Source organism: Cherax quadricarinatus, chromosome 23 (assembly GCF_038502225.1).
Source record: "Cherax quadricarinatus isolate ZL_2023a chromosome 23, ASM3850222v1, whole genome shotgun sequence".
Taxonomy (NCBI): domain Eukaryota; kingdom Metazoa; phylum Arthropoda; class Malacostraca; order Decapoda; family Parastacidae; genus Cherax; species Cherax quadricarinatus.
The window spans coordinates 6,147,297-6,161,154 of NC_091314.1; the positions used below are offsets into that span (position 1 = coordinate 6,147,297).

General features: G+C 41.6%; 1 protein-coding gene across 2 annotated transcripts in view; it reads right to left on the reverse strand.

The window, feature by feature from the left end:
- The window catches only part of LOC128685775 (pneumococcal serine-rich repeat protein), a 132,086-nt gene that overhangs the window by 71,341 nt on the left and 46,887 nt on the right, over positions 1-13,858 (reverse strand). For both annotated transcript variants that reach the window (XM_070087802.1, XM_070087803.1), the window contains 3 exons: positions 13,598-13,685; positions 6,808-8,482; positions 144-3,794 (listed from right to left, as the gene is read on the reverse strand). In XM_070087802.1, coding sequence (XP_069943903.1) covers positions 144-3,794; positions 6,808-8,482; positions 13,598-13,685 — 5,414 coding nt within the window. The remainder of the gene's footprint in view (positions 1-143; positions 3,795-6,807; positions 8,483-13,597; positions 13,686-13,858) is intronic.

The window sequence follows — 13,858 nt, forward strand, 5'->3', positions numbered from 1 at the left end:
TATGACAAGCCTACATTACTTCACTGCAGCTAATCAAAGGTTTATTAAATATAATTAATTGTTCAAGTTTAAAATTTAAATACAGAAATGTACAACTACAACAAATACTAGCATAATAAGAGAAATCACTGTTGAAAACTCACCTCCATCAAATTTTCCACTGCCAGCTGCACCGCATGCTTGAAACAACTTTAGGGTAACTGACAACGGGGTAATGTCCGATACATTCAACACCCTCACCACCACGTCTTTAAAAGGATACTTCTTTATATTTGTACATTCATATGAATCTTTCTTCATCTTGTCAGTTTTTGATAGATCACTTTGCACTTTCTCATTACTGTCATTAGAGCAAGCATTCTCTTCTGATCCAGAATTACTATGCACTCTATTCTGAAATTTATTACTTAAATCTAGATTAGAAGCACCTTGCTTCATACCAGTGTTTGTAGGTGCCTTTGTACTCTCATCACTAGAAATTGTGACATATTCAATAAGGGATTCTGGGCATTGTTTAGCTGAGGACTCTGGGAGCCATTTAGCTGAGGACTCTGGGAGCCATTTAGCTGAGGACTCAGAAAGCAGTATAGCTGAAGGCTCCAGAAGAGGTATAGCCGAGGACTCCGGAAGTGGGATAGTCGAGGGCTCCGGAAGAGGTATAGCCGAGGGTTCTGGAAGAGGTATAGCCGAGGGTTCTGGAAGAGGTATAGCCGAGGGTTCTGGAAGAGATATAGCAGAGGGTTCTGGAAGAGGTATAGCCGAGGGATCTAAAACAGGTATACCCAAGGGCTCCGGAAGAGGTATAGCCAAGGGCTCCGGAAGAGGTATAGCCGAGGGCTCCAGAAGAGGTATAGCCGAGGGCTCCGGAAGTGGTATAGCCGAGGACTCTGGAAGTGGTATAGCTGAGGACTCCTGCTGCAGTACAATTGATGACTCAGGTAGTGGTATAGCCAGGGAATCTGGCAGCGGTATAGACAAGGGCTTTGACAGTGGTATAACTGACGAATCCTTTTGAGATGTAGCCGAGGATTCCGGGAGTTGTTTCTCTGAGAATTCACGATATTGTTTCCTAAATGAATCAGATGGTGGTTTGATGGAAGATTTAGAGGAATGTTTGCTTGCTGATTCCAGTGGTGGTTTGACGGATGATTCTGACTCTACCGATTCTGATTTCTGTGTAGTAGAGTCTGGTTGCTGTTTAGGTGACAATGTCACCCTCTTCACCACCTTACGTCTTACTGATTGCAGTCCTCTTAATTTAATACTCCTTGGGGTAAACATTGCTGGAATTAAGCCTGCACTGTGAAGTGTGGAAGACATAGGAGCCCTTGATGGTGTAGCAACTGGTTCCTGTATGGCAGGAGTTTTACCTTTCAATAAATGTGTCTTGCTTGGAGTTGGAGATTCAACTACATTGTCGACCCCACAATCGGTGGGAGGAACTTCAAGCTGCCCACTGTTGTAACCCTGAGTCCCCACTTTGTGTGTTTTTGAAGATTCATCATGAACATCTAGTGGAACTGAGGCTGTCAAAAGTTTATCATGCTCCAGAGTTTCAAAGCCTGGGGCAGCATCTGGTGTAAGTATACCTTGTCTCGGTGTTACTCTAGGAAGCTCTCTCTCTTCGTCTCCACCACAAGCTTCATCACAATCAATGCTGGATGACTTCTTTTCAAATGTTACTGATGATTCCTTGACAGATGTTACTGATAATTTATTTACAGATAACTGTGTGTGTTTCTTGACAGGTGTTTCTAGAGAATTCCTTACAGATATTTCTTGAGATTTCTCAACAGGTGTTAATGGCAATGCTTTAATATATGATTCTATAGATTCCTTGGCAGGTGATTCTGGCAGATCATTCCCAAATGAATTTAATGTCTGCTCAGGAGACCATTTATTTGGTTTCTTGCTGGCAGAGGATTCCATTTGTTGTTCAGAGTATTCTAAATTTAGCGCAGATCTCTTCAGTGGTCGTTTAGCACTAGATTCTAACACTTGCTCAGCAGATGAATCGGACAATTTCTTGACAGGTAATTCTGGTAGCGGACCCTCTGATAATTCCAACGGTTGCTTGATATCACAATCCACTGGTTGCTTAATGGGAGCTCCCGTTGAGATTTTTTTGAGATTTGTCGAGTGTTTAATGGGTGTTGCTACATTCTTGACATGTAGTCCTGCATCCTGCTTGGCAGGTAGCTTGGCAGCATCCTTGGCAGTCTCGACTAATTGATAGCTGTTGTCAAGCAGTTGCTTGGAGGACATTATTTGTCGCCTCGAATATTCTACCAGCTCATCAAGTTCTACTGATTTAGGGGACTCGGATGGTTTGGCCTGAATTGGCTTTTCAGACTTTGTTGCTTTCTTGCCAGGTTCTTCAGGGTTCATAGCAAATTCTTTCAGATGGGCATTGTCTGTCAGTGTCTTAGAATGTATCGACTGTTCAATAGGTTCTACAAATCTCTCTGCAGGTTTATAAGTAGGTTTTATTAATCTCTTAGCAGCTTCTGCTGGTTTTTCAATAAGTTCTATAGACCTCTTAACAGGTTCTACTGGTTGCTCAGTAGCTTTTGAAAATTTCTGATGCTCTGATAGGTGTTCAAGAGGTTCTACAGCAGGTTCTGCTTCCTCCTTGACAGGCTCTACTGACACAGCAGATTTTGCTTGATGCATGGCAAGATCTGGTGACTTGGCTGCGGGGCCAGCCGACGACTTGGCTGCGGGGCCAGCCGACGACTTGGCTGCGGGGCCAGCCGACGACTTGGCTGCGGGGCCAGCCGACGACTTGGCTGCGGGGCCAGCCGACGACTTGGCTGCGGGGCCAGCCGACGACTTGGCTGCGGGGCCAGCCGACGGCTTGGCTGCGGGGCCAGCCGACGGCTTGGCTGCGGGACCAGCCGACGGCTTGGCTGTGGGGCCAGCCGATGGCTTAGCTGCGGGGCCAGCCGACGACTTGGCTGCGGGGCCAGCCGGCGACTTGGCTGCGGGGCCAGCCGGCGACTTGGCTGAGGGGCCAGCCGACGACTTGGCTGTGGGGCCAGCCGACGACTTGGCTGTGGGGCCAGCCGACGACTTGGCTGCGGGGCCAGCCGACGACTTGGCTGCTGGGCCAGCCGACGACTTGGCTGCGGGGCCAGCAGGCGACTTGGCTGCGGGGCCAGCCGACGACTTGGCTGCGGGGCCAGCCGACGACTTGGCTGCGGGGCCAGCCGACGACTTGGCTGCGGGGCCAGCCGACGACTTGGCTGCGGGGCCAGCCGACGACTTGGCTGCGGGGCCAGCCGATGACTTGGCTGCGGGGCCAGCCGACGACTTGGCTGCGGAGCCAGTCGACAACTTGGCTGCGGAGCCAGCCGACGACTTGGCTGGGAGGCCAGCCGATGACTTAGCTGGGGGGTCAGCCGACGACTTGACTGGGGGACCAGCCGACGACTTGGCTGGGGGGTCAGCCGACAACTTGGCTGGGGGGCCAGCCGACGACTTGACTGTGAGGCCAGCTGATGACTTGGCTGGGGGTCCAGCTGGCACTGTGGCTGTAGGTCCCGCTGGTGCCATGGCTGGGGGTCCAACTGGTGCAGGGAGTGGGGGTCCAACTGTTGCCATGGCTGGTGGTCCAGCCGGTGCTATGGCTGGAGAGCTGGTTGAAGGTAAAGTTTTGCTTAACATATGAACAGCCGGGACATCAATGGAGGTCTCTGTTACTTTGCCTGTACTACACCCACAAACTTCACATTTGGTCTGTAAAACTATCTTCTTTTTATCTTCAGTTACTGATGATGATCCCAATTTGATACCTGCAAAATAAGGCTAATTTCAGTACATTACTTAGGTGACATCCCAGTAGCACGTCAAAGCCCACAAGCTCTTTATCTCCACTTTCTCTGATCTAACGCACAGACATCTTTGTTGAATGCTCAAGCCCCCACCACTCTAAAACCACCACTGCACCCTTCTCCAGCCTTTCCCAGGATGTCTCCCTAAACTTCCTTATTTATATATTTTTTTTTTTTTTTTAAGAAGTCAACCATCTCCCACTGAGGCAAAGTGACCCAAAAAGAAATACCCAAAAAGAAAGAAAAAACTTTCATCCTCATTCAACACATGCACCATCATTCACACAATCACTGCCTTTGCAGAGGCACTCAGATACAACAGTTTAGATGTCACTCCAGACTAATACACAACTCATGAAATCGTAGTGACACGATTGCAAACAAACAATACCACAGGTTCAAGCCCCACCCGTGGTATGGTTAGAATAACACGTTAAAGTATTTTTGACCGTAGTGATACGTTAAGCATACCTTTATTATCCACAGTGCTGCTTACATTTATATCACAAATAACCAAAGAGGAAAATATATTTTGCTCTGTTCTGGACCACTGTAAAGTCCCAAGTAAGAAAAAGAGAAGGCATGAAGAGAGGTAGGGAAAAGGAAAGGCAGCAGAGGATGCAGGAGCAGTAGTAAAGGTAAATTACATCTCGGGGGATGGAGGAGGTGGAAGTAACTCCCCCTCTGACACATGTCCAAGGGGTAAAAAAAAAAAAAAAAAAAAAAAGATTATGGCAAAAGATTGAGGACAGCCCCATAGAAAAAGTGAGACCTTTTACTAACTGTATTCTACTACTACTACTACTACTATCACTACCATTTTTACCACTACAGGTATCATCCGACTTACGACCGAGTTCGGTTCCGACAAACTGGTTGCAAGTCGGAATGGACGCAAGTCGAACCTTACTACTGAACATCAACATCACATTTTTGTAATGACTATTTTATTGTTTTATTTTGGTATTTCATTTTTTACTTTACTTTTTTCTGCTGTTAGTACTGTATTTTATACTGTAAGGTTTAGGATAAACGCTGTGTACAACACAAACAGTTATTTCTCAGAAATTTGGCATAGAAAACACGGTTGTAAGTCGAATGGTCGTATGTCGGATGGTAGGTGTATTACTTTCCCTACTGTACTTTTTTTTCCCTCCTACTTTCAAACCTGTTCTCTGGTGTACTCTATAATTTTTTTTCTCACCTAGCTGTGACTCAATGGTCCATGACAGACAATTGTTGTCTAAGGTTTCTCAAATGTGGATTGTTTGTAAATTATTCCACACAGTACAGTAGACAGTCATTTAACACAAGTTTATTTGGCACAATTTGATTATAGCACGATCGAAAAATTGCGGCACAAATTTATGCAACACTTCGTAAAATTAACTATACACGGTTCCGTTTGTGGGCACAGAAAAAATTTCCCCAGCTCAAGCTGCCACCTTGTTGTGGGTCAGCGGGGTAAACCTCCCGCCATCCCCTGCCACCCCCAACACTCCTACCACCACCATCCCAGCCTTCGTGAATGCGTGTCCAGTTCCATTCTCTCCTACAAGCTATCGCTAGCTGTGTTTGTGAATTGTGTTATGATCTTTAATTACCATATCTTGTATTTGCCAAGCAATCATGGCACCCAGTAAGCATACCAGTGTTGCTGAAAGAGGCAAGGTATAAGCATTTAAGTCTTAGAATTAACAAAGAAAATAGATATATTAGAAAAGAGAGAGCCTGTGGCCATAATGAAGCTTCACTTTGTGCACACAAGAATGAGGTAAATATGAGTTTGTGTGATGACTGACTGACTTACTGACTTGACTGATTAACTGACTGACTTAAAGTTAGATTTTTTCACTGAAGAGGACCCTGAAACAGTGTCTAGAGCAGCTGATGCCTTACTGTCAGTTGTATAATGTACTGTGGGGTAAAATAGAACAGAAATCTATTACAGAATTTATGCACACTCGAGTACAACCATTGACTTTAGTACCAGAACCTCTACCATCCACCTCAACCCAGTAGGACCATAGCATAACTCTCCACAGTCATCCACAAACACCAGCACCCACAATTTAAGATAAGAAACACTATTATTTCTGTTGCATTTGTAATCTTAAGCAGTGAAAACAACATAATACATCACGACAATGAACTACAATTACATATTCACTTATATTTTTGTAAGATCTGTTGGTCTAAAAATAAGTTTGTTTTTTGGGGGGCTCACAGGAATGTAACCCTATTTTTCCCACAAGTTCTTCAGTTCATCTAACACAGTTTTACCTAACATGGTGTTTTCAGAAACGTAACTAAGTTAAATGACGGTCTACTGTACGTATATCAAAAAGAATGTGAATGAAAATGTTAAGTATATAATGGCAAATTGCTTATAATTTGGACACACTGAAGGAATCCCCAAAAATAAGTTTAAATTCAGAATAAAAGATGTTAAAGAGTGAATCACTGATGTCACAAATTGAAGGCATTTAAAAATTATGTTGTGTTCTGAAGCCATATTTAATAGTCTTTAAAATTGCTTCCACTTAGTTTTCAATACAAGAGGGTCCTACATATATAACATCTTTTCAGTATTCCATATTTTTGTTGGCTTCAAACTGAGTCACTGTTCATTGTTTCACCCACTGGCGATTTTTGCCGGAAGGTGGAACAATGGATCAGTTGAAAGCCAACGAAAACAAGGAATACTGAAAAGAGGTGTGAGGAGGGCCCCATCCATACAGCTCTAAATATAGCACCAGTTGTCCTTCCCTTATGCAACTGTTGTATAAAAATGGTGATAATGGTGGCACAGCATTAAAATCACTGAACATAATGAACAATGGCTCAACTGAAAGCCAACAAAAACATGGAAAACCAAAAATAGGTGTTGTATACACAGGGCCCACCTCTAATTATAATACACAATGAATGTCAACCCTCATTTAACAGACAAATACACATATCTCCACCCTACCTGAGTCATCTTGCAAAGCAGTAGATTTGCCTGAAGACTCTCCAACATTTTGCTCCATTTTTGCATTGACAAAATAAACTAATAAATCCTGGATGACTTTTTCCCAGGCTTCCTGGGCCAATGTGATTTCTTTGCAATTATTTTCACTGTTTATAAACTGCAACATTTTTTCTTTAGACTCTAAATACACATTCAATATTTTTATTGGTTCAGTATATCCAGACAAATTACTGATTATCATTGACAACCACTGGTTCTTAAAATGGTCACTACAGTCCTCCCAATCTTTTCGTTTGCCTGTAACAACATGCAAATCAGAATCAGCCTCTGAGATTGCATGTGCAGAGTTATGGAGATACAAAGTAATATCATCCCTATGTATCACTGATGACGGAGAGACAGGAGCCAAGAATATTGCAGAGTTATCTCCTAAATGCTCTGTTGCAGCACAGACAAACTCCAGAGCATGACTAATTGCTTCTTCAGCAATACTATTTGTGGCAGTGCTCTTATCACCAGAAACTGAAACACATTCAAGACTGATGCTTCTTAATGGATTCTGACACTTGGCCATAACACACTTGATTAAAGGCTTCGAAGATGTAGCCATCTGAGCCACCTCTGTAATAATAAACCAAAGGGTCTCAGATGGCCAATTTTGTTGGTATCTAAGAATAGTATCCAAGCCAGCATTATCGAGGCTTATGCATTCCTTGATAAAATGTATTTGTAAATGTCTACTTAATTCCATCACCTTGGAGGAAAGACACTGGCCACCAAGGACTACAACTTGCTGGAAAAGAGAAAATACTTCAACTTGGGATTTTATTTGTTTGTCTGGCAATGATGCGCTGTTTGACTCAAGTACAAGAGCCTGGTTGGGCATGTCAGATTCCACTGGTTTGTCTCTCAATGATGCACTGCTGGACTCTGAAACAGGTACAAGAACCTGGCTGGGCATGGCAGATTTCACCACTTTGTCTGGCAATGATGCTCTGTCTGACTGAGGAATAGGCCCAAGAAACTGGCTGGGCATGGGAATAAACAGAGCCAATTTTATCACCTCCTTCATCATAATTAGCCATGGATAAAAGATATATCCATAATTCTTATCTGTGTTCATTGTCACAAAATTTTTAGACTGGTTCATATTCATGTATTTTTTCATCACAGAGGAAAACCTATTATCCATTGGCTCAATTATTGAAGTGAACCAAGAACGACAAAAATTATTGTAGAGAATATTTAGTAAATGTACGTGTCTTGAGTAGGCAGAGAAAGCGTAATTTTTGGAAACTATACGATGCAGTATGTCATGATCTGGAAAGGCCATTTCACTGACGACTCCGGCTGGTATTAGCGGAACCAACATAGCCATACCCTTGTCACCCAACTCCTTCTGTACACAGTCCCTCAAAGCCTTTACGTGTAGTATTACATCATCTATGTGCTCATTCATGTCTTCAACTGAGGGTTGATCAATTTCATATGCAATTCTTGTGATGGGTTGCAAACATTTGTACAAGTCACAATTACTGCACTTGTAGAACTCAACAAGACTATAGATGCCCAAGGGTAAGAGCCACAATGCATTTCTAGTTCTGGCATTACAATAATATTGCACAACTTCAGGGACATTCTTGAAGCTCAGGTTTTCCTCCAATATTACAGTTACCTGAAAAAATTAAAATAGTTACATGTACATAAAAAATAATTTTATCATTTACGTATTTTTAATTATTAATTATTTATTAAACAATATTATATTATTATTATTATTATTAATTATTATTATTATTATTACTAAGTCATGAAGAAATGTTAAATTCATACAGGAATGGAAGGGAAGGTAAGGTAATCATATTTAATTTAAGGGAAGGGATGGTAGCCTTAATTACTTGCATCACTAGTCCTTTACCAGCCTTCACGCACTCCATTTTTCCCCATCCACGGAAGGGTATACAATTTAAAAATGATCCAATTAAGCCCCGAATGTAGGCAAATTCCGAGGAGATATTGTTCATCCAGGCTGGTAGCATTTGTGACATTTATGGAACACTGACTATGTAGGTCACTCAGCACTCATAGCCATAAAAACATATACGTATATCATGTGCAAGAAAGATAAGGATAAAGCAAGTAGTAAGCAAAGCAATGAACAAACAAAAACCTCTTGTAGTAAACAATAAAAGCAAGAAACACATACCAACTTTCAATCAGCAGCAATTATCCATGCTGGGGAAGGAAGGGATAGGGGAAAACTATTAATCATGAAGTAGCCAACATTGATTGCATAATGTTAGCAACATCTTTAAACTGGTGAGAACTTTAACCCTTTCAACAGCCATCACATAACACTACGCCACTGAGGTCAGAGTCCCTAAAGTTGTCTATGTCGTAAGCTCAGCTCAGATAAGCTGTGAGTGGTAAATTTTGGCCTAGAGATGAAAGGATGGATGTGTGTAGTGATTGTGGACAGTATATTATTATAATCAAAAAGAAGCGCTAAGCCACAAGGACTATACAGCTGTGGACAGTATAAAAAAAAAAAAAATTCTGCCCACCACGGTACATGATGGGAAAAATAAAACTCTGATCGTGTGTATAATAGTTTAAAATAGCGAATATGAGGTGCGCTTTTGGATGGTTTTTGTGGTTTTATTGGCTGTTCTTGATGTCATTTGATGGACTGGAAAAGATACTATTTTATTATATATTTTTTATTAAAACATTGGCCGTAACCCACTGTTACACCTTTTTGTTCATTTTAAGTAGACTATTTCTACTTGTTATTATCACAATGGTATTCTTTTACATGTTATTTTTGCTATTTCACTTAATATTATATTCAGGAGTAATTCCATTAGTAGCTAAAATGGATTTACTAGACTTCATAATATTATCTGGTCGTATTACTTAGCTTTGTACATAGGTAGGTTGTTTGATTAGTGTCAACTGCTGGTGCGACCTGGCCAAGCACCAGTAGGTGATTTGAGCTGCTCAACCCCTGCTCCGACTCAGTCGAAGTGGGCTGGTAAAGCCTCTCTGAGTTAAGTTCATACCTTCCTCTGGACCAGAAAGGGTCTAGGGAAGTATCCACCTCTAAAACCACTATTCGCCTCCCTAGAAAATCCCAGGAATTTTCAGGAACTCATTGCTAAGACTTATCTCGGTTGGAGAAGGCGGTTAAGAAGCTCTTAGAGAAAGTGAAGCTAAGTGAGCAAGCCTCTGTAGTGTAAGAGGGCTTATTGTAAAGTGAATCCTATTACAGTGGACCCCCGCATAACGATGGCATCACATAGCGATTTCGCATACCGCTTACTTTAATCGCAAAAATTTTGCCTCACATACCGCTTAAAAACCCGCTTACCGATTTTCGTCCGAGACGCGGCCTGAGCCACGCTCACATGTTCCGCCGGTGGCATTGTTTACCAGCCAGCCTCCGCGGTAACATCCAAGCATACAATCGGAATATTTCGTATTATTACAGTGTTTTCGGTGCTTTTTCTGGAAAATAAGTGACCATGGGCCCCAAGAAAGCTTCTAGTGCCAACCCTACAGCAATAAGGGTGAGAATTACAATAGAGATGAAGAAAAAGATCATTGATAAGTATGAAAGTGGAGTGCATGTCTCCGAGCTGGCCAGGTTGTATAATAAACCCCAATCAACCATCGCTACTATTGGTGGTACAGCTGCTGCTGCTGCTGCACTGTCAGCTGCTGCTGCTGCTGTAGCACCGTTGTTGGTGTGGCTTATTGAGAATACCAAGAAACAATTAACCCCAGAGGATTTGCCACCCAGGATAACCCAAAAAAGTCAGTGTCATCGAAGACTGTCTAACTTATTTCCATTGGGGTCCTTAATCTTGTCTCCCAGGATGCAACCCACACAAGTCGACTAACACCCAGGTGAACAGGGAAAAATGCCTGGAACTAGTGCTCATATTGGTGAATTTAAAGCCAGCAAAGGTTGGTTTGAGAGATTTAAGAATCGTAGTGGCATACACAGTGTGATAAGGCCTGTTCTGGAAGAAAATGCCAAACAGGACCTACAGTACTCAGGAGGAAAAGGCACTCCCAGGACACAGTGTCTCATCAGTCATTGCTGCATCTTCAATAAAGGTAAGTGTCATTTATTCTTCATTTAGTAGACTAGTACATGCACAATATATACTGTGCATGTACTACTCTACTATTGTGCATGTATCCTTCTCTTTGTGTGTGGGAAAATGTATATTTCATGTGGTAAAATTTTTTGTTTCATACTTTTGGGTGTCTTGCACGGATTAATTTGATTTCCATTATTTCTTATGGGGAAAATTCATTCACATAGCGATTATTTCGCATAACAATTACCCCTCTTGCACGGATTAAAATCGTTAACCGGGGGTCCACTGTATAAGAAATCTATTAATGTGTTCGAGTTTTTAGGCAACGCCTGTGCATGTACATATACTAATATTTCGTGACTCACTCAGAGCCATTTGTAAATACTTGATCTAGTACTGTGATGTTTTAATGAGAAATGGTAAAAGTATTCTACTCATAGGGCAAAATATGAGAAGGTGGATTTAAGTGATTATTATGATTATTAATAAATTAAATAGAAACAAAGAAAATTCCTTTTCCTCTCCGAGTGAAGACCTCTAGACGTACTAAGTTTATTTTCTTACAAAAAGCACTATAACCCAGGGACCAACTGACTATGTTCGTAACACCCACCGAGGCAGGGTGGCCCGAAAAAGAAAAACTCTCATCGTCATTCACTCCGTCACTGTCTTGCCAGAGGCATGCTGACACTACAGTTTGTGACCTCGCTTGCATCCCGATCTGCTTGTATGTTGAGTCAATTTTCCTCATTTAAATTAACTGAAATGCCATTAATCCATTCCAGTGGAATTCCTGCTCTCAGGAGGCAGGAATATGATGCTAATATCAACTCTACGGCTTATCTATCTATCACAATTAATCTAATATGACAAAATAAACAATATAGAAACCTGATATATACTCTGGAATGAATAAAATATGTCATTATGTGACAAGTGGTGGCAGCCATTCCCTACTTCAAGTGGCCGCCTTCTTGTGGGTCAGCGGGGAAGACCTCCCTCCTGCCATCCCCCGAAACTCCCAGCACCACAATCCCAACTTACTTGTTCAGTTCCACTTCTCTCCTACAAGCTAACTGTGTTTGTGAATTGTATTTTGACCTCGCTGACTGACCTCGCTGACTGACCTCGCTGACTCGACTGACTTACTGAATGACTCAACTGACTGACTGAATGACTCGACTGACTGACTGACTGAATGACTCGAGTGACTGAATGACAAAGTGAGACTTTTTCACTGAAGAGGACCCAGAAACAGTGTCTAGAGCAGCTGATGCCTTACCATCAGTTGTATAATGTACTGCAGGGTAAAATAGAACAGAAATCCACTACAGAATTTATGCACACCCCGGTACAACCATCAACTTCAGTAACAGATCCTCCACCATCCACCTCAGCCCAGTAGGGCCACAGCATAACTCTCAACTCTCTTCACAATCATCGACAAACACCAGCACCCACAATTTAAGGTAAGAAATACTATTATTTCTGTTGCAGTTATAGTCTTAAGCAGTAAAAACAACAATACATCATGACAATGAACTACAATTATATATTCACTTTTACTTTTGTAAGATCTGGAGGTCTAAAAAAAAGTTGTTTGAGGGGGAAGCTTGCACCCTGAATTTTTTCTCATATCCAGAAACAAAAAAGCGACTGAGCTACTGCTCGTATCTTGAAAAACTCGTGTTGTGGGGCACTCTTAAGCCGAGGTTCCAATGTACTTCCCATCTCCAGGAATCAAGTCTGGCCTGCCAGTTTCCCTGAATCCCTTCGTAAATGTTACCTTGCTTACATTCCAACAGCACGTCAAGTCCTAAAAACCATTTGTCTCCATTTGCTCCTATCTAACATGCACATGCATGCTTGCTGGAAGTCCAAGCCCCTCGCACACAAAACCTCCTTTACCCCCGTCCCTCCAACCTTTCCTAGGTTGACCCCTACCCCACTTTCCCTCCACTACAGATTTATACACTCTCCAAGTCATTCTATTTCATTCCATCCTCTCCACATGCCCAAACCATCTCAATAACCCCTCCTCAGCCCTCTGGATAATAGTTTTGGTAAAGACATACCAATGAAATGGAAATAATTTTGATTGATTTCAGGACGAAGTAGCTTAACAGGTCTGACTCATTTATTGGGAAACTGTAAACCATAACCAATCATTCCTGGTTGTATTTTATTATCCGAGAAATATAGTAAATTTATTTTTTTTTGCGAATAAGAGTTCAAAATGGAAGGCAAGTGCAATATAGGATAGGCCTTGGGATGTAATTAATGAACAGAGGTAAAGTTTTGGTGCCAGGAATGTATACACTGCTTATTTTGAATTATTTTTAAATTGCTATTTTTTTAATTTGGTGTAAAATTGGTCAAATGTACCTCACTTCACTGAGTGAAAGCAAAACAAGCTTAAAGACTCCTTAGCAAGCTGTACTGGATACCAGTAATATGAGGACATGTAACAGGCAAAATGATAGGCAAAATTTTTATACGTTTCTGGTTGTTATGCAAGATAAATCTTCACAGTGTAAGGAAAAAAGAAAAGTGTTAAGTTTGTACAAATTCCTAAAAAATTGGTATTATACCATGTATAATAAATAGATGCCGTTTACCAAGCATGATCCAATGCAACATGCTGCAATAATAAATACAGCACCTATAATTCACATACTCACATCAGTGGAGGAAAGCTTGTCTAGCTGTTTCTTGTATAACGTATTGCCCAAGATGACAATGTTGCTGAAATTTAGCTCATCACAAGATCTGCAAACAGTAGTCAAAATAACATTTTAATTAACATTTCAATTTAAGTATGTAAATATCTTAACCAGTAATGTACAAATGTAGTCAATGGTGTTTTTTATTGAACATTAATGTGTCAATATCGGGTAAATGATGTTCATCATGGACATAACAATATGGATATAACATGCCCT